Genomic DNA, 18,398 nt, shown 5'->3' with positions numbered 1-18,398 from the left:
GATTGTTGCTAAATGATATATGGCAAATGGATGTTACCCATATTCCTGAATTTGGTAAACAAAAATCTGTTCATGTTACTATTGACACCTTCTCTGGCTTTTTACATGCCTCTCTACAATCCAGAGAAGCTAGCAAACATTATATAGCTCATTGCATTAAATGTTTTGCTGTTATGGGAACCCCTAAAACCATAAAAACAGACAATGGTCCAGGATACACTGGAAAAAATTTTCAACTCTTTTGTACACAATTGTCTATCTCACATAAAACAGGTATCCCTTATAATCCTCAAGGTCAAGGAATTATTGAACGGGCACATCAAACTCTCAAACATCAATTGCAAAAACTAAAGAAGGGGGAATTGTATCCCAATACCCCCTCCAACTCTCTAAACCATGCTTTATTTGTTCTAAATTTTTTACAATTGGATATATGTGACCGTTCAGCGGCACAGCGATTTTGGAACTTTGATGCGCAAACAATAAGACCTAAAGTCTTTGGGAAAGACCCACTTGTGGGAAAATGGTATAGACCAGATCCTGTACTAATCTGGGGACGAGGGCATGTTTGTGTTTTCCCACAGGATGCCGAAGCGCCTCACTGGCTGCCGGAAAGGTTGGTACGCACGGCAGAGACAATCTCTAGTAAACCAGATGAGATTGACGATTCAAGAGCATGATGAATTACCATCTCGGCAACAACTTCAGGCATTGATGCGAGAGGCACAGAATCGTGTTGCTGTGCAGGGCGATCCGATATCGCCTTTAAGCTTCCTGATAACCTTATTAATTATCTTAAATCAGATTAATACTGCACATTCTGAAGAATATTCAAATGCTTACTGGGCTTATTTTCCCGATCCTCCCCTTCTCCAACCGGTGGGCTGGGAGGGTCGGTCCATTCCCATATACACTAATGATACTGTAGCTTTGGGTGGTTTTTCAGATAAACATATTATTCCTAATCAAGTTAATTTCTCTTATCATGGAGTGTTTGGTCGTTTACCTATTTGTCTGTCTAGATATTTTAATTCAACAGGATGTGTTTTTGTTGGGGAGTCAGGATATGCTGATTATGACAATGGTTGGAGCCTATATATTCCTGGAGTAATGAAAGAATCTGGAACTCCTCAACATCGTAATGGAACTGGTCCTTTAGATATCCCTTTCTGCGACTTTGGAACAAGGGGAAGAGTCACTGCTGCACCATGGAGACTGTGTCGAGATGGAACTGCTATGGTTTATAACATATTCGGGACAAATGAGTCATTGTGGGACTGGTCTCCAGACTCGGCCCGAAACCCTGGCACACTCAGTGCAAACTGCAACTTTTGTTAATAATCTGGCACAAAATGTATCCATTACCCTGGGGACTCAAGAAAATATTGACAAAAAGATAGAAGATCGATTGAATGCCCTTTATGATGTTGTAAAATTTTTAGGTGAAGAGGTTCAAAGTATAAAGTTGAGATTACGGGTACAATGTCATGCCGATTTTCGATGGATCTGTGTTACCCCAAAAAAATATAATGGTAGTATAACTGCTTGGGATAAGGTGAAAGCTCATTTAGAAGGAATTTGGCATAATGAAAATATTTCCTTAGATTTGCTGCATCTACATCAGGAAATAATGAACATTGAAAATGCGCCTAGACCTGATTTGGATGTTGCAAAAAGAGCTGAGTTTTTTGTTAAAGAACTTTTTCGACATGTACCTACTGTCAATAGTATTTGGTACTTGGGAGTGGCCATAGGAGGACTATTCTTAATAATTTTAACTGTTTTATTTCTTGCACTTTGTTTAATTAAAAAACTAATTGATGATCTATGGATGATAAAGGCTTCCGTCTATGGAAATGGTCTGCGGTTAAAGGAACATAAGCGTGCGCCTATATAAAAAGGGCAGGGAGCTGCCCATGAGAACGGGGTCCTTTGTCCGAAGGACACAGCTCTGGGAGCTGCCTCAGTCCTTGAGGGTTTGCTTGCAAACATAGGTCTCTGTCCCGCCACCCCAGAGGTTAGGCACTTATTTACTGCAGGCACCTGGAGTTCTGTGCAAACTTCTCACGCACAGAGAAATGTTATCTGGTGTAAGAAATAATAACAGGGTGCCATTCCCATGCTCTCAAGATTTCTTGTGACTGTTTGTAAGATGTGTAGGTCAAACAAAGAAAATGTTAACTGTCTTGTCTTTCTCACCCTCTTCTGTATAAATATGAGATGCTGAATAAAGTTGGTGTCAGATTGAATCCATTCGTGGAGACGTGTCTGAACCTCTCGACCCCATCTTTGTTGTAGATTTCTCTTGCTTTAGTTTCTTTTCTCAGCCCTGCTGTGCACATACTCGGGACCTGATCGACTTTGCCGGCTGGCACCAGCACTGCCCCCCATCCCTCCCAGCATCAAAGTCTTTTCCAGTGAGTCAGCTCTTCGCATGTGCTGGCCAAAGTATTGGACCTTCAACTTCAGCATCAGTCCTTCCAATGAACACCCAGGACTTGTCTCCTTGAGGATGGACTGGTTGGATCTCCTTGCAGTCCAAGGGACTCTCAGGAGTCTTCTCCAACACCATAGTTCAAAAACATCAATTCTTCAGCACTCAGCTTTCTTCACAGTCCAACTCTCACATCCATACATGGCCACTGGAAAAGCCATAGCCTTGACTAGACAGACCTTTGTTGGCAAAGTGGTATCTCTGCTTTTCAATATACCATCTACGTTGGTCATACCTTTCCTTCCACGGAGTAAGCGTCTTTTAATTTCATGGTTGCAGCCACCATCTGCAGTGATTTTCGAGCCCCAAAATACAAAGTCTGGCACTGTTTCCACTGCTTCCCCATCTCTTTGCCATGAAGTGATGGGACCAGATACCATGATCTTAGTTTTCGGAATGCTGAGGTTAAAGCCCACTTATTCACGCTCCGCTTTCACTTTCATCAAGAGGCTTTTTAGTTCCTCTTCACTTTCTGCCATAAGGATGGTGTCATCTGCATATCTGAGGTTATTGGTATCTCTCCCGGCAATCTTGATTCCAGCTTATGCTTCTTCCAGCCCAGCATGTCTCATGATGTACTCTGCATATAAGTTAAACAAGCAGGGTGACATTAGACAGCCTTGACGTACCGTACTCTTTTTCCTATTTGGAACCATTCCGTTTTTCCATGTCCGGTTCTGACTGTTGCTTCCTGACCTGCATACAGGTTTCTCAAGAGGCCGGTCACCTGGCCTGGTATTCCCGTCTCTTTCAGAATGTTCCACAGTTTATTGTGATCCACACAGTCAAAGGCTTTGGCATAGTCAAGAAAGCAGACATAGATGTTTTTCTAGAATTCTCTTGCTTTTGCGATGATCCAGCGGATGTTGGCAATTTGAACTCTGGTTCCTCTGCCTTTTCTAAAACCAGCTTGAACATCTGGAAGTTCACGGTTCATGCACTGCTGAAGCCTGGCTTGGAGAATTTTGAGCACTGCTTAACTGACGTGAGATGAGTGCAATGGTGTGTTGGTTTGAGCATTCTTTGGCATTACCCTTCTTTGGGATTGGAAGTGGTCAACATGATTCACTATTCTTAGTGTTGCTGTAAGTCACATGGAAATCGTTTGCAAGTCATAAAGGCCCCTGTAAATGTTTTCTATCACCATTACAATTTATGGGTTTACCACCAGCTAATTAAGGGCAATCGTGGGAGGCTATTTTTTCACGTCTTTAAGCTTCTCTTTCATTATTTGTAGAATGGAGCATGTCGCATATCCTATGCTTCTCTCAGATTTGATATTATTCCCTTTAGCACATCCCTGGATGAGGAACCAACTTGACCTTCCCTACTCTAGGCTCCAAGCTCATACACCATATCATCCGACCAGTTGCCTCTGCCACTTAACCCGATGTTGTCTGGATAACACACACAAGTAAGAGGAAGGGAAGGTACAGTAGCTTCATGATGGGAAAGGAGTTTTCGGAATTGCAAGTAGAACCAGTGTCTGGTGGCACACCTGAATCGGGGCAGGCGTTCTGGCAGAGAGTTTGAAAATTTCAGCTGGAAAGAAAGTGCTTTGATCCTCCCAGACATGTTCAGCTGGGCCTGGGCCTAATTTGAGGATGTTTCATCTATGGACACATGGTCCAAGTGTTTGCCTATCGTAAAGAAAGCGGGGGTAGGAAGTCAGTGTTTCCACTATGATTCTCACTTCTGCTTATGCCTCTGAGGTCTGGTGCATTTTGGGGGGAAAAATCATTAAACATTGAATTCTGTTAGAAAATTATTCATTTATTTTTTCACCTTTATTTCATGTCTCTGCATCTGTCCATTTCTCCTTTCAGAATAAACACCCTCAATCCATGGGTCGCAAAGAGTTGGACACGACTGATTCACTGAACAACAACACAACACACATACACCATTCACAATCGAAAAATGAGAAGGAATTTTGGAAATTAAAATGATCTTTTTTCACTCTGAACATTTTTTTTTTTTTGCTACCATTTACAGAAAGAATTGATCCTACCTAAGCAAGCTCTTGCATTGACCACAATCATGTGAGGCTTTATGCGCTGGAGTATTTCTTAATCCAGGTAGTTCATCAACGTATTCTTGAGTGAAAATCCCCAAACGATACCAGACAAGGGGCTTCCCAGGTGGCCCTAGTGACAAAGAGCCCACCTGCCAATGCAGGAGATGCAGTTTTGATCCCTGGGTCGGAAAGATCCCCTGGAGACGGGAATAACAACCCACTCCAGTATCCTTGCCTGGAGAATCCCATGGACAGAGGAGCCTGGTGGGCTACAGTCCATGGGGTCATAAAGATTTGGACGCAACTGAAGTGACTTGGCACACATGCATACCAGGTAAATCATTGATATTTTTCTCCATGTCTTCCTTCTCTCCACTTGGTTTTGCCTTACATGTTCATACCTCTCTTTTTCTTTATATGTAAGTCTCCAAAGTAACAAGTCCTGTTTTATTATCTCACAATCTCAGCACCTAGAACAGTGCCTGGCATAGAGCAGGTAGTCAAACATTTGTTTCTATGAATAGGTACTAGTATGGAAGTGTCAACATATAGGTGAATGAATAAATGGATATGAATGGAGGTAATGAGGGAGGGAAGGAGAAAAGAAAGGAAGGCTTGGGCATAATCCTTAGGGTTTTGAGGGTCTGGAGAGAGCCCATTAAGTTGCTTTATCTCAAAGTGTTCCCAAGCATAAGCACCCACTCAACCACTCCCAACCAACAGGTCAAAGCAGTTCATAATATGTCATGGTCTCTAGCCTTCACTCACCCACCTCTCTTCCATCTTACGTGAACTATATGTTCTGATATTTTTCTCTCTGTCCTGAGGCAACTTAGCAACAAAATGTTTTCACTTTTAATCTTTTGATCAGCATTTGAATCTTTCACTAAGTGGAGATCTATTTTAGCTTAGTGACATCAACCTAAAAATAGAGTGTTTGTAGCAAGCTGTTTAAATAAGTCTTACTTAATTCTACAGAATAGCTGTGAGGGTTTTACTTCCTTGGTCCCAGTAACAGTACTTTTATAATAAAGGAAAAGAAAGTATAGCCTACAGGCAATTGGCCACATTTCTCTCTTGCACTTTTATACTGAAAGTGACCCTTACACATCAATTCCCACGCTCTCTTCAACCACAGATGTCTCTCTCTCTTCTGGAAACCTACCTTGAAGTTCTGCAGTTCTGCCCTTCTCAGGGGGACTGCGGCAGAGACACCTGGGAGCCCCTGTCCATGGCTACACGATTAGAGGCCAGGTCAACAAAGGGTGGAGGAAGGGGTGAGTGAGGTCACACAGGATGCATCCTGATCCCCGTTGGCAGGAGTCATCCTGGCGGAGAGGTGGGGAACCAGCCAGACTCGGTGGCATTGTTGCCACTGAAATCTTGGTTTTCTCTGCCCATGGGGGCCAAATAAAATTTGCAGAGACAGAGTTTGGGGCAAACAGAAAGATGGCTTTAACCCTTAAGCCTGCAGAAGGGAGAACACAATTGGTTCTTGCCTCAAGGAGCCTGTCTCCCCTCCATCGGGAATCCAGGGGATCAAACAGTTGGGGCTCACAGTCAGGCGTTGGAGACACAGGACAAAAGTGTAGGGGTCCTGAATTCTCTCTTTTTGCACTCTTTGGAAACAGTCACTAGGCCAGTGTCAGGTAGCTAGGTATTTGGGTCTGGCAGTTGGTCCCTGTGCTTGGGTCCATTGTCCTTTGAGGATTTCCTGGTGACTTTCTTCCAGTAATACAAAAGGGGGAAAGCAAACCACTAGGGGTGGCTTCCAAAGAGAGTGCACCATAAAGTTAAGCATCAACATGAGGTTAAAATAGAGCAAAGAGAGGTACCAAACTACAAGGGGAGGTTTATGATGCCATAAAGTTAAGTATCAGGACGTGGCTAGAATAAGTTAAGGAATCATAGATGCAGAGTGTGGCTCCTGCAGAGTTAGAGGGCAACAGGTACAGATGTAGTTTGCATAATATGTTAGTCTTCTGAAAAGAAGAAACTTAGTTATCAATGCAGACTGCTGATTGCTAGCCAAGTAGCACTCAAAATCCTCCAAGCTAGGCTTCAACAGTACATGAACTGAGAGCTTCCATATGTACAAGCTAGATTGAGAAAAGTCAGAGGAACCAGAGATCAAATTGCTTGCATCTGTTGGACCATAGCAAAAGCAAGACATTTCCAGAAAACATCTACTTCTGCTTCCTCAACTATGCTCAAGCCTTTGACTGTGTGGATCACAACAAACTGTGGAAAATTCTGAAGGAGATGGACCACCTGACCTGCCTCCTGCAAAACCTGTATGCAGCTCAAGAAGCAACACTTAGAACCAGACATGGAAAAACAGATTGGTTCCAACTGGTAAAGTAGTAAGTCAAGGCTGTATATTGTCACCCTGCTTATTTAACTTCTGTGCAGAGTTCATCATGTGAAATGCCAGGCTGGATGAAACACAAGCCGGATCGGGATTGCTGGGAGAAATATCAATAACCTCATATTGTTGATGATACCACCATTATGGCAGAAATTGAAGAGGAACTAAAGAGCCTCTTGATGAAGGTGAAAGCAGAGAGTGGAGAAAGCTGACTTAAACTTGACATTCCAAAAACTAAGATCATGGCATCTGATACCATCATTTCATGGCAAATAGATGGGGAAACAGTGGAAGCAATAGATGACTTTATTTTTTAGGCTCCAAAATCACAGCAGATGGTGATTGCAGCCATGAAATTAAAAGACACTTGCTCCTTGTAAGAAAAGCTATGACCAACCTAGACAGCTTATTAAAAAGCAGAGACATTACTTTGCCAACAAAGGTCCATCTAGTCAAAGCTATGGTTTTTCCTGTAGTCATGTATGGATGTGAGAGTTGGACTATAAAGAAAGCTGAGCATGGAAGGATTGATGCTATTGAACTGTGATGTTGGAGAAGTCTCTTGAGAGTCCCTTAGACTGCAAGGAGATCCAACCAGTCCATCCTAAAGGAAATCATTCCTATATATTCATTGGATGGACTGATGCTGAAGCTGAAACTCCAATACTTCGGCCACCTGATGGGAAGAAGTAACTCATTTGAAAAGGCCCTGATGCTGGGAAAGATTGAAGGTGGGAGGAGAAGGGGATGACAGAGGATGAGATGGTTGGATGGCATCACTGACTTGATGGACATGAGTTTGAATAACCTCCGAGAGTTATTGATGGACAGGGAGGCCTGGCATGCTGCAGTCCTTGGGGTCGCAAAGAGTTGGATATGACTGTAGCATATGAGATCTTAGTTCCCTGACCAGGGATGAACCCATGCCCCTTGCTTTGGCAGCTGAAGTTTTAACCACTGGACCACCAGGGAAGTCCCTGCTTTTAGTTTTTGTAGCTGCAGTAGACGGGGGCAAGAGGTAGAGACGGTTTGGGTCTCACCCCTGAGTAAGCATGAGAAGAGACCCAGGACCCAGGTGGAAAGGCTGGCCTTGGACCAGAGCATGAGCCCATTTGGCTCAAGAGTCACATGGGAAAGCCATCATCCTCCCGGTGCTGAAATGACACGAGCATTCCTCCCATGCAGGAGTCCAACATGACACCCAGAAATGTTATGGCAGTAAAACATCAACAGATACAAGAATGCAACTTAAAAGTAAGTAGAAATTAAAAACTGAAATCCCAACAAAGAATATGATCAAAATTTAATATAAACAGTACCACCAAACCACACTTAATGGCAGATAAGCATTCCATGATAATAAAACAAACTAAAAATAAAGGATAAAAGGGATACAAGATATATGAGGTGTAAGACTGAGTCCCAAATACAACCTTCGAGATGAAGAAGAGTTGGCAGATGCACCATGAGCATTTCTGTGAAAAAAGAAATATAAAGTTGAGTAAAATGTTGACAGCTGTTATCATTTTTTTCCTCCATTAAACACACACAGGTTTGTCTCTTTTGAGCTGCTAATTTTAGGCTCAAGGCATGATTTTAAGCTACTGCTGTATTGATTTCCTGTTGCCACTGTAGCAAATTGCCACAAGCTATGTGGATTAAAGGAACACATACTTGTTATTGTAGTTCTGAGGATCCAAAGTCCCAAATGGGTCTCATTGGCTTCAAATCACAGTGTCAGCAGCATGCCGTTCCTTCTGGAGGCTTGCTTCCTTCTCACGCTTAGAAGCTGCCTGCCCTCCTTGGCTTATGGCCCCTTCTGCACGTCAATGTGAGCTGGGGCTGGTTTAGCCTCTCAGCGTGCATCTCTGACACTGGTCTGCATCACTCCTCCACGTCTAAGGCTCCTTGTAGTGAGATGGCATTGGGCACAGCCATATACTCCACGTCATTTCCCTATCTTAAGGCCGAATGATTAGGTACCTTAATTCCAAGTGTGCTGTAATTCTCACTTGTCATGTGTCTGCCCTTTCAGGCTACTGAAACAGAAACACGATAGGCCAGGTGGCTCTTTTTTTGCACTTGTTTTTTGACTGAAGGATGATTGCTTTACAGAATTTTGTGGTTTTCTGTCATAGAAAAACAAGAGTCATCCATGGGTTCACCCATGCCCCCTCCCTCCTGAAACTTCGTCCCATTTCCTTTCCCATCCCACCCTTCTAGCTGGTCTCAGAGCCCCTGTTTGAGTTTCCTGAGTCACACAGCAAGTTCCTGCTGGCTATCTATTTTACATGTGGTATTGTAATAGGTGGTTTACTAACAACAGACCCTTGCTGCTGCTACTGCTAAGTCGCTTCAGTCGTGTCCGACTCTGTGCGACCCAAAGACAGCAGCCCACCAGGCTCCCCCGTCCCAGTGATTCTCCAGGCAAGAACCCTGGAGTGGGTTGTCATTTCCTTCTCCAATGCAGGAAAGTGAAAAGTGAAAGTGAAGTCGCTCAGTCATTCCCGACTCTTAGCGACCCCATGGACTGCAGCCTACCAGGCTCCTCTGTCCATGGATTTTCCAGGCAAGAGTACTGGAGTGGGGTGCCATTGCCTTCTCTGACAACAGACCTGCACTTCTCAGTTTTGGAGGCTGGGAGCTCCACGATCAAGACAGAGCAGGTGGCTGGTGGACGGCGGTCTTCTCCCTGTGTCCTCAGAGGGCACAAGGGGTGAGCCATCTCTCTGGGGTCTCTTTCATAAAGGCCCTCATTCCACCCAGGAGGGTCCCACCCTCATGACCAAATCACCTCCCAAAGGCCCTGTCTCCTAACACCATCCCCTTGGTGACCTCAGCTTGCACTGAGGGAAGAGTTAGTGCAAAGACTGGAGGGCTGCTCACACATACAGTGTGCACCAGCAAGGCTCTTGGTTTAACTAGCAAACTCTCTGAAGAAACTGCAAGCAGGCTGAGGTCAGCATGCTCGCCCTGCCCCCTGCGGTCTCTGTGTTCTGTGCTGTGTTGTCTTCATTGAATTGTGCTTTCCACAGGACTTGTTTTTCCATAGCATCTAGTTGTATCATACCATGTACACACAGAGAGACATGCTTTGTCCATGTCAACTCTGTCATTCAGTTGATGACAATTTGTGAAGCAATGTCTCGTCTCAATGCCCTGCACTTACAGGAATAGGAAAAGTCTATGCCTATAGAGATCTTATAGCCCAAAAGGGAATCAGAAGTGTATCCACGTGCACACAAGGCAGGAGTAAGAAGCACAAACCAAATGGAAGTGAGGGCTGCAGGGGACAGAGGAGGGGGGTTTCCTCCTGGAGCGGGGGTGGGGGCTTTCCTATGGGACTGGTGTGCTGGTGATTCTGGACCCCTGGGGTGCATGTTTGAGGGGAGATGCGGGGCAGGACAGGGTGCCCTGGGCTGGGAAGCAGGAAGGACAGTAGACAGAGGGGCTGGGGATGGTCAGGCCCCCAAGGAACAGGGGGTCACACCCCTGGGAGCACAGAGCATCCCACCACAATTCCCCGATGGTTCGCGTGGGGAGATCAGAGAGCATCCTCAGGGCTTTCAGAATTCACCTGGGATCAGACACCACACAACAACCTCAGTGACCAGTGGGCAAGATTCTTTAACTTTGAACAAAATTTATTCTGGTTTAAATTTTAGACGCTTTGTCAAAGGGCGCAGTTTCTATCTCCGCATCAGTCCCGGCCGCATCTTCGCCTTCTTTTACCACGACCTGCAGCATTTTACGCAGGGCCCAAAACAGGTGCCAATCTGTCTCATGCTTCCAGGGCACCTGATCGGCAAACAGACGCCTCTATTCCTACGGCAGCTTAGAGGATTACTTATTCCTTGAGTAAATCCTAAAAAGACAATAAAGAGGGAAAAATGTGTCAGCAGGAAAGCGACATCTCAAGAAGGCCATCTGTGTCCCCTCTGAGCGAGGCCCTGGGGCTTTCTGTGCTGAGATGTGGACACAGCCTCTTGACAACAAGATGTGAGTTCAGGACCCCGTAGACCAGCTTCCAGACAGACACTGACCCTGCCCAGGCTCTGGTGGACCCTCCCGTTTCCAGAACCAGAGGCTGAGGGACTGGGGTGTGAGGACCCCAGTTGTGTGCGGGGTCAGCTCCACCATGAGGGCAAAGACATGGAAGCTCTGCTACATCCACCTTCCCGCCAGGAGTCAGAAGCAGCCCGCAGGTTCTATTTTCACTGTTTAGTTTTCCAACTCATGGAGTCAGTCAAGTAGTAGAGCTGAGATAGGAGGAAAAGATGCAGCTGAAAGTGTAAGAACTGTTTAAAGAGAACTTACTCTCAAAGTAACTTACAGCTGACAGTGACAATGGTTCAGAAAAAAAAAGTTTTGCATCATCGTCTCTACTGACTCAGAACGCACTCAGCACTGGTGCGAGTCAGCCCCTCTCCTCCTCCCTTTGTGGTTTCCTCCCAACCAGAGGCCTTCCCGTCCTCTCACACGCCTGACCAGGGGCCTTCCCGTCTTCCTCACAAGCCTTTTTCCTCTTGACCACAAGGCACCTCTGGTCCCTCTCTAGTTCCCCCTCGAGGGATTGAACCCAGGCCCCAGGCACTGAGAGGCCACATTCCTTACACCCCTGTCCTCTCTCCCTGCCACTGGGCTAAGAGTTGGGTTACAGGCATAAACAACACTGATCAGACAAGGCCTTTTCAACTTGATTTTGACATCTAATCAGTTGTCTCAGGTCTCAACTTCCGCAACCTCTCCCTCCCTCCCTCCATCCCTCCTTCCTTCCTATATATTTTCATCCTATTTCTGGAAATATCAAGGGTAAGATGAAAATCAGACAGCCGATCCTGCACACTGCTTTGCATGTGCTGCCTCCCAGCTGTGGAGAGAGGGTCGCATCATCAGCGACGTGTCCTGGAGGACCTTCCTGCTGAGGAGACTCAGCACGGAACGTCCCAACGGCAGATCCCGAAGCCCAGGCTTGGCCTGACTCTCCTCTGGACTTCTCTGGTCCCCCAGAGCCGCCACCCTTCAGATAGATTTATAAAGCGACATTCTGTGCTTCTGTCATGGGACAGTATCAAATTTCTTGCTTTTATGAAAAAGAAAAAAAGGAGAGTCACTTAACAGAGGCATATTCTGTTTCCTCCTCATGAAACCAATGAGGAGACGGGCTCAGAAGCTTTGACTCGATAGAGTGGCTTAGAAACAACCAGGAATTTTGCAGGTCAGTTCTCAGCCCCCTCTCACTACTGAGGACTCAGCACTGGCTTCTCAGAAGCATCAAATATGGTGAGTTTAGTCTGACCTCGTGTGGATGGGGGTAGCAGGACAGAAGGAGGTAGAAACAGGAGAGAGAGCCCGCAGCTCCCCCCGGGGCTCCCACGAGCTCACCTGACCCAGCAGACAGGACCAGGAAGAGGAGCCCGAGGAGCAGGTGATGGAGCCTCATGCTGGTGTCCCAAGCTCTATGGCTGACGCTGGAGAAGACGCTGCACTTGCCACTTTATAAAGGTCCCAGGTTCCAGGAGGAATTCCGCTCTGGCTGTGGATTTGGTTATTAGGAACTGGTTAACTGAGCCTCTTCCCTGTGTGTCATGGGAGTGTCCTTTATAGCATAAAGCAGGGGCACTCGTATGCTAATGAGGCTGTGGAAAGGCCAGGAATAGCTTTCCTGCTGCCCTTTTGACCAGAAGCTTCTCCCTGGCAGTCAGTTCAGCTGATGGGCAAGGGTGTGGCAAGGGGCACAGACGTGCCTGTTTCCCCTGGCAGGTGCACAGACTTCTTGCTGCACCTTTGCTTACCCGCTCCCCAGCCCCACCCTCGCCCTTGCAGGTCTTTGAATCTGCCCACTGTTTTCCTGTGCAGAAGGAAATGGTACCCCACTCCAGTACTCTTGTCTGGAAAAGTCCGTGGATGGAGGAGCCTGATGGGCTACAGTTCATGGGGTTGCAGAGAGTCAGACATGACTGGGAGACTTCACTTTCTTTATTTCTATAGTTCCTTTTGGGCTTGGACAAGCAGAAGCTGGAATCAAATTGCAGGGAAAAATACCAATAACCTCAAATATGCAGATGACACCACCATGACAGCAGAAAGTGAAGAGGAACTAAAAAGCCTCTTGATGAAAGTGGAAGAGGAAAGTGAAAAAGTTGGCTTAATGCTCAACATTCAGAAAACTAAGATCATGGCATCCGGTCCCATCATTTCATGGAAGATAGATGGGGAAACAGTGGAAACAGTGTCAGACTCTATTTTGGGGGGCTCCAAAATCACTGCAGATGGTGATTGCAGCTGTGAAATTAAAAGATACTTATTCCTTGAAAGGAAAGTTATGACCAACCTAGATACTATTTGAAAAGCAGAGATATTACTTTGCCAACAAAGGTCCGTCTAGTCAAGGCTATGGTTTTTCCAATGGTCATGTGTGGATGTGAGAGTTGGACTATGAAGAAAGCTGAGCACCGAAGAATTGATGCTTTTGAACTGTGGTGTTGGAGAAGACTCTTGAGAGTCCCTTGGACTGCAAGGACATCCAACCAGTCCATCCTAAAGGAGATCACCCCTGGGTGTTCTTCGGAAGGACTGATGCTGAGGCTGAAACTCCAATCCTTTGGCCATGTCATGAGAAGAGCTGACTCATTGGAAAAGACCCTGATTCTGGGAGGGATTGGGGGCAGGAGGAGAAGGGAACGACAGAGGATCAGATGGCTGGATGGCATCACTGATTCGATGGACATGAGTTTGAGTGAACTCTGGGAGTTGGTGATGGACAGGGAGGCCTGGTGTGCTGCAATTCATGAGGTTGCAAAGAGTCAGACATGACTGAGCGACTGAACTGAACTGAACTGATTGTTCCTATAGGAGAAGGAAATGGCAACCCACTCCAGTGTTCTTGCCTGGTGAGTCCCATGGACTGAGGGGCCTGGTGGGCTGCAATTCATGGGGTTGCAGAGAGTCAAACATGACTAAGCAACTAACACATACACTGTTTCCATGAAAGGCTGTTTCAGGCCCAAATAGGGACTAACTCGTTCAGAGGCAGTTTCACTCCCTGGGCAAGACTTGCTGACTCCCAGCATCCGCAGGGACAGCCACGCTCTTCCTGGCCCCTGGAGCACTGAGGGAAGAGACCCAGTGGTCCCGACCTGCTCCCCACGCCAGCTAGCCTGTTATGGGATGGCAGCAACAGTCGCCGCCAAAATCTTGGTTTTCTTTGCCCACCAGAGCTGAATAAAAATTGTGGAGACAGAGTTTGGAGGAAATAGAAAGATGGCTTTAATCATTAAGCCGGCAGAAGGGAAAACACAATAGGTTCCTGCCTCAAGGGGCCTGTCTCCCCTCCATCGGGAATCCAGGGGATCATACAGTCAGGGCTCACAGTCAAGGCTTGGAGATATGGGACAAAATGTGTGCTGCTGCTGCTGCTGCTAAGTCGCTTCAGTCGTGTCTGACTCTGTACGACCCCATAGACGGCAGCCCACCAGGCTCCCCTGTCCCTGGGACTCTCCAGGCAAGAACACTGGAGTGGGTTGTCATTTCCTCCTCCAATGCATGAAAGTGAAAAGTCAAAGTGAAGTCGCTCAGTTGTGTCCGACTCTTAGCGACCCCATGGACTGCAGCCCACCAGGGTCCTCCGTCCATGGGATTTTTCAGGCAAAAGTACCAGAGTGGGGTGCCATTGCCTTCTCTGACAAAAGGTGCCATTGCCTTCTCTGAATTGTCTCTTTTGCACTGTTGGGAAACAGTCAATAGGCCAGTGTCAGGTAGCTAGGTATCGGGGTCTGGCAGTTGGTCCCTGTGGTTGGGTCCATTGTCCTTTGGGGGTTTCCTGGTGACTTTCTTCCTGTAATACAAAAGGAGGAAAGCAAACCACTATGGGGTGGCTTCCAAAGAGAGTGCACCATAAAGTTAAGCATCCACATGAGGTAACATAGAGCAAAGGAAGGGAAAAACAAACTACAAGGGGAGGTTTATGATGTGATAAAGTTAAGTATCAGGATGTGGCTAGAATAAGTTAAATGATAATAGATGCAGAATGTGGCTTCTGCAGAAATGGAGGGCCATAGGTGTCAGGTGTAGTTCCCATAATAGGTTAGTCTTCTGCAAAGAAGAAACTTGGTTATCAATACAGACTGTACGTTAGGAACAGTTAAAGTGGAGAAAGACACAAAAGGGAAAAAAGAAAGAAAGGGGGGGGAAAAAACTTTTATTAATTCTCTGCAACACAATCACACACCAGTCTCATGAAATCTCAGTGGGACACGGGATGGGCAGATGGGTGCTTCATTTCCTTCAATAGAGACAGAGTGGGAGGATGACGCTGCCACTGATCGCATGTCCCCAGCCTAGTATCACGAAGCAGGCCCAGCAGTGGGGACCCCTTCACTGGGTTGAGGGGGACCTCCATCACTAAGTAACATCCCTCACTTAGTAACATCCATCCATCTCAGTGTTGGAGAGGCACTGACCTGGCTTTTCAGAAATGCTAAATCTCAGGATGGAACTTGCCATGCAGCTCTGAGTAGAACTCCAAGCCCTTTAGAAATGTGGGTACCCTGGGGGACCCCATCCTGAAGGAGCCCCCGGAGCTTCAGTCCTGTTCAGGTCCCCCGCTGTGGCTCAGAGTCTCGCATCTGAGGCTCGGTAAAGCCATGGAGGCTGCCTCAAGCAGACAGAGTCCCTGGCTGGCACCCAGGGATAGGATTTTTCTGATGGAAAATAAGTGGTCTTGATCATGATTCCTTCTGCTTTAGCTCTAAATGATATTTGAAAGAGGTAGATATCATATATATATATATATATATATATATATATATATATATATATATATCTGTTTATTTATGGACCCTGCAGGCAAAATCTACACTACAGGGTCAATTTATAAACACGCTATAATACTACACTGGAGAAAGAAGTGAGACTGAATCGTTATCTACTCTGTCTGTTTGTTGAAAATGATGTTTTTCAGGGAATTCTGCTTAATGTTATGTGACAGCTTGGATGGGAAGGAAGTTTGGGGCAGAATGGATACATGTATATGCATGGCTCAGTCTCTTTGCTGTCCACCTGAAATTATCACACCATTATTAATCAGCTATACTCCAATTCAAAGGTTTTTTTTAAAAAGTAATTTTTAAAAATGCTGTTTTACGGGACTTCCTTGAAGAGTGGGTAAGAGTGGTGAAAGTGAGCTTACATTGAGCTTTCATTGTTTCCATTGCTGTGCAGAACCTTTTCAGTTTGATGGATCCTACCATTTAGCTTTGTTTTTGTGGCTTGTGCTTTTGGTGTCAAGCTCAAAACCATCCTTGTGGAGGCCCATACCAATGAACTTTTCTCCTATGCTTTCTGTTAGGAGTTTTGTGGTTTCAAGAGTTCTGTGGTTTTTGTAAACCTTTAATCTATCTTGCGTTGAATTTTGTGTATGGTATAAGAGATCTTACTTGCTCAACCAGGGATGGAATCTGTGCCCCCTGCATTGAAACCTTGGAATCTTAACCACTGGATTGTCAGGGAAATTCCAATTGTAACTGCTAATTTGTCTGTCTCTCCGATTATTCCTGTAAGTTTTCTTTAAGAATTTTAAAATTCCTTTGCTAAGTACATTCTGATTCAGTATTCATATGTATTCTTGATGAATTAAACATCTTATCATTAGGATAAATACCCCTCTCTATATCTGGTCCTTGTCCTAAAAGTTACTTGATTGTGCTGTGCTTAGTCACTCAGGCATGTCTGACCCTTTGTGACCCCATAGACTATAGCCTGCCAGGCTCCTCTGTCCATGGGGATTCTCCAGGCAAGAATACTGCAGTGGGTTGCCATGCCCTCCTCCAGCGCATCTTCCCAAACCAGGGATCAAACCAGGTCTCCCGCATTGCAGGCAGATTCTTTACCATCTGAGCCACCAGGAAGCCTGTCAATTAACCAATACAGCCTACCATGTTTTCTTTAAATTAATGTTTCCATAGCATATCTGTCAGCTCAACAGTAAAGAATCTGCCTGAGATGCAGGAGATGCAGAGACATGGTTTTGATCCCTGGGTCGGGGAGATTCTCCAGAGGAGGGCATGGCCACACACTGCAGTAGTCTTGACTGGATAATTCCATGGGGGTCTCAAGAGTGTTGGAAACGACTGAGGGTCTAAACAATGACCACAGCAGATCTATTTCGATCCTTTCATTTTAAATCCATTTGCCTTTATATTTGATATCTCAAGTGGGTTTTTATAGCTAGTTTATACCTGATTCTTGTTTTTGTTGTTGTTCTTGTTGTTGTTGTTGTTGTTTTACTGAAATGACCATCTCTCTCCTTAAGATAGGGTCTAGAGAGCAGTGAGGCTGAAGAGGAGAGAGAGGTTGGAGGCAGGATGAACTGCATTTGTGAGAGGGGAAGAGAGAAGCCCTCCTCCTTTGTTACTGTTATTTAAAAAAAAAAAAAAAGATAGGGTCTAGAATCTTAGCATCACACTTTATCCCATCAAGCTGAACCAAAATTCCATCTACTATCATAGACTTCATTTTTCAGAGCAGTTTTAGAATTGAATGAAAAGCACAGAGATTTTAGGCAGGCTACACAGGCAGGCTACAGTCCATGGGCTCACAAAGGGTCAGCACCTCCACAGTCCACAGAGTAGCAGAGTCGGACACAACTGCAGCGACTTAGCACACAGGCAGACACCCCTGATCCGATGCCCATTGCTGGTTTTCTGTCCAGAAGTGAAGATGCCTGCACTCTCTGAACTTTGACCCCTCTCTCTTCGAATTAGAAGAATTGTTGGTCTGTTTAGATTCTTGTTGCCTGAGCTTTAGGCCTGGAAATCTGTAGAGGCTTGAGATGTCATAAGTCTCACATCACTTCTTTTCTTTTCTTTTTTAAAAAATGGTTAAGCACATAACATTTAATTAGGTAATTCATTAATTTGGGAGCCTTGGACCTTAATCATGGCAGGCAGGATCTTAGTTGTGGTATGTGGGATCTAGTTCCCTGATCAGGGGTGGACCCAGGCCCCCTGTGTCAGGAGCACAGAATCCCAGCCACCAGACCGCCAGGGAAGTCCCTCACCTCACTTGTTTTCTTCTCTCCTCAATTACGGTCCTGTACTGCTTGTGCCAGAGTCTGAATCAGTAGTTTCACAGGTTTTGCCTGGTTCCTTTGTTGTGTACTGTAGGAGGGTAGTACACAGTCCCATCACAGTCCATTTTTTTTTAAATGCTGAATTCTAGCGTCCAAGCTCTTGTCTTTGAGGGTGTGCCCTTTCGTCCTGAGATAGTATTGTAACCCTGAATATACTCAGGTAAACAACTCCCCTCACCTCGGCAAGATTACTGTTCTCTCCTGGAGCTGCATGTTCCTGAATGATGCCCCTTGCTTTAGTTCCTGCTGAAGATCCCAGTCCCTTCAAGCTTTCCTGTTATTTTTCTGCACGTTTCAGGGGCAGTGATGCAGATTCTATGACAGGTTTCCGTCGCTCTGGCTCCTTTTGCTTCCCTCCCTTTCCCTCCCCTCCTCTTTCTCACCCTCT

At 45.7% G+C, this 18,398-nt stretch overlaps 1 protein-coding gene across 1 annotated transcript; it reads left to right on the top strand.

Annotated features, from left to right (window-relative positions):
* Positions 1-585: 585 nt before the first annotated feature.
* Positions 586-1,477, top strand: LOC147343459 (endogenous retrovirus group K member 113 Env polyprotein-like). The gene has a single exon (XM_086379663.1). The coding sequence runs from the start codon at positions 586-588 to the stop codon at positions 1,336-1,338; it is 753 nt and encodes a 250-aa protein (XP_086235789.1). The 3' UTR covers positions 1,339-1,477.
* Positions 1,478-18,398: the final 16,921 nt, after the last annotated feature.

Source organism: Bos grunniens, chromosome 27 (assembly GCF_055505025.1).
Source record: "Bos grunniens cultivar Pamir isolate PY7600 chromosome 27, Bosgru_T2T1.0, whole genome shotgun sequence".
NCBI lineage: Eukaryota > Metazoa > Chordata > Mammalia > Artiodactyla > Bovidae > Bos > Bos grunniens.
This window is presented reverse-complemented; position numbering and strand designations above follow the sequence as displayed.

Coding starts and splice junctions, on each gene's coding strand:
- LOC147343459 (XM_086379663.1), top strand. CDS start 586: ATGCCGAAGCGCCTCACTGGCTGCCGGAAAGGTTGGTACGCACGGCAG.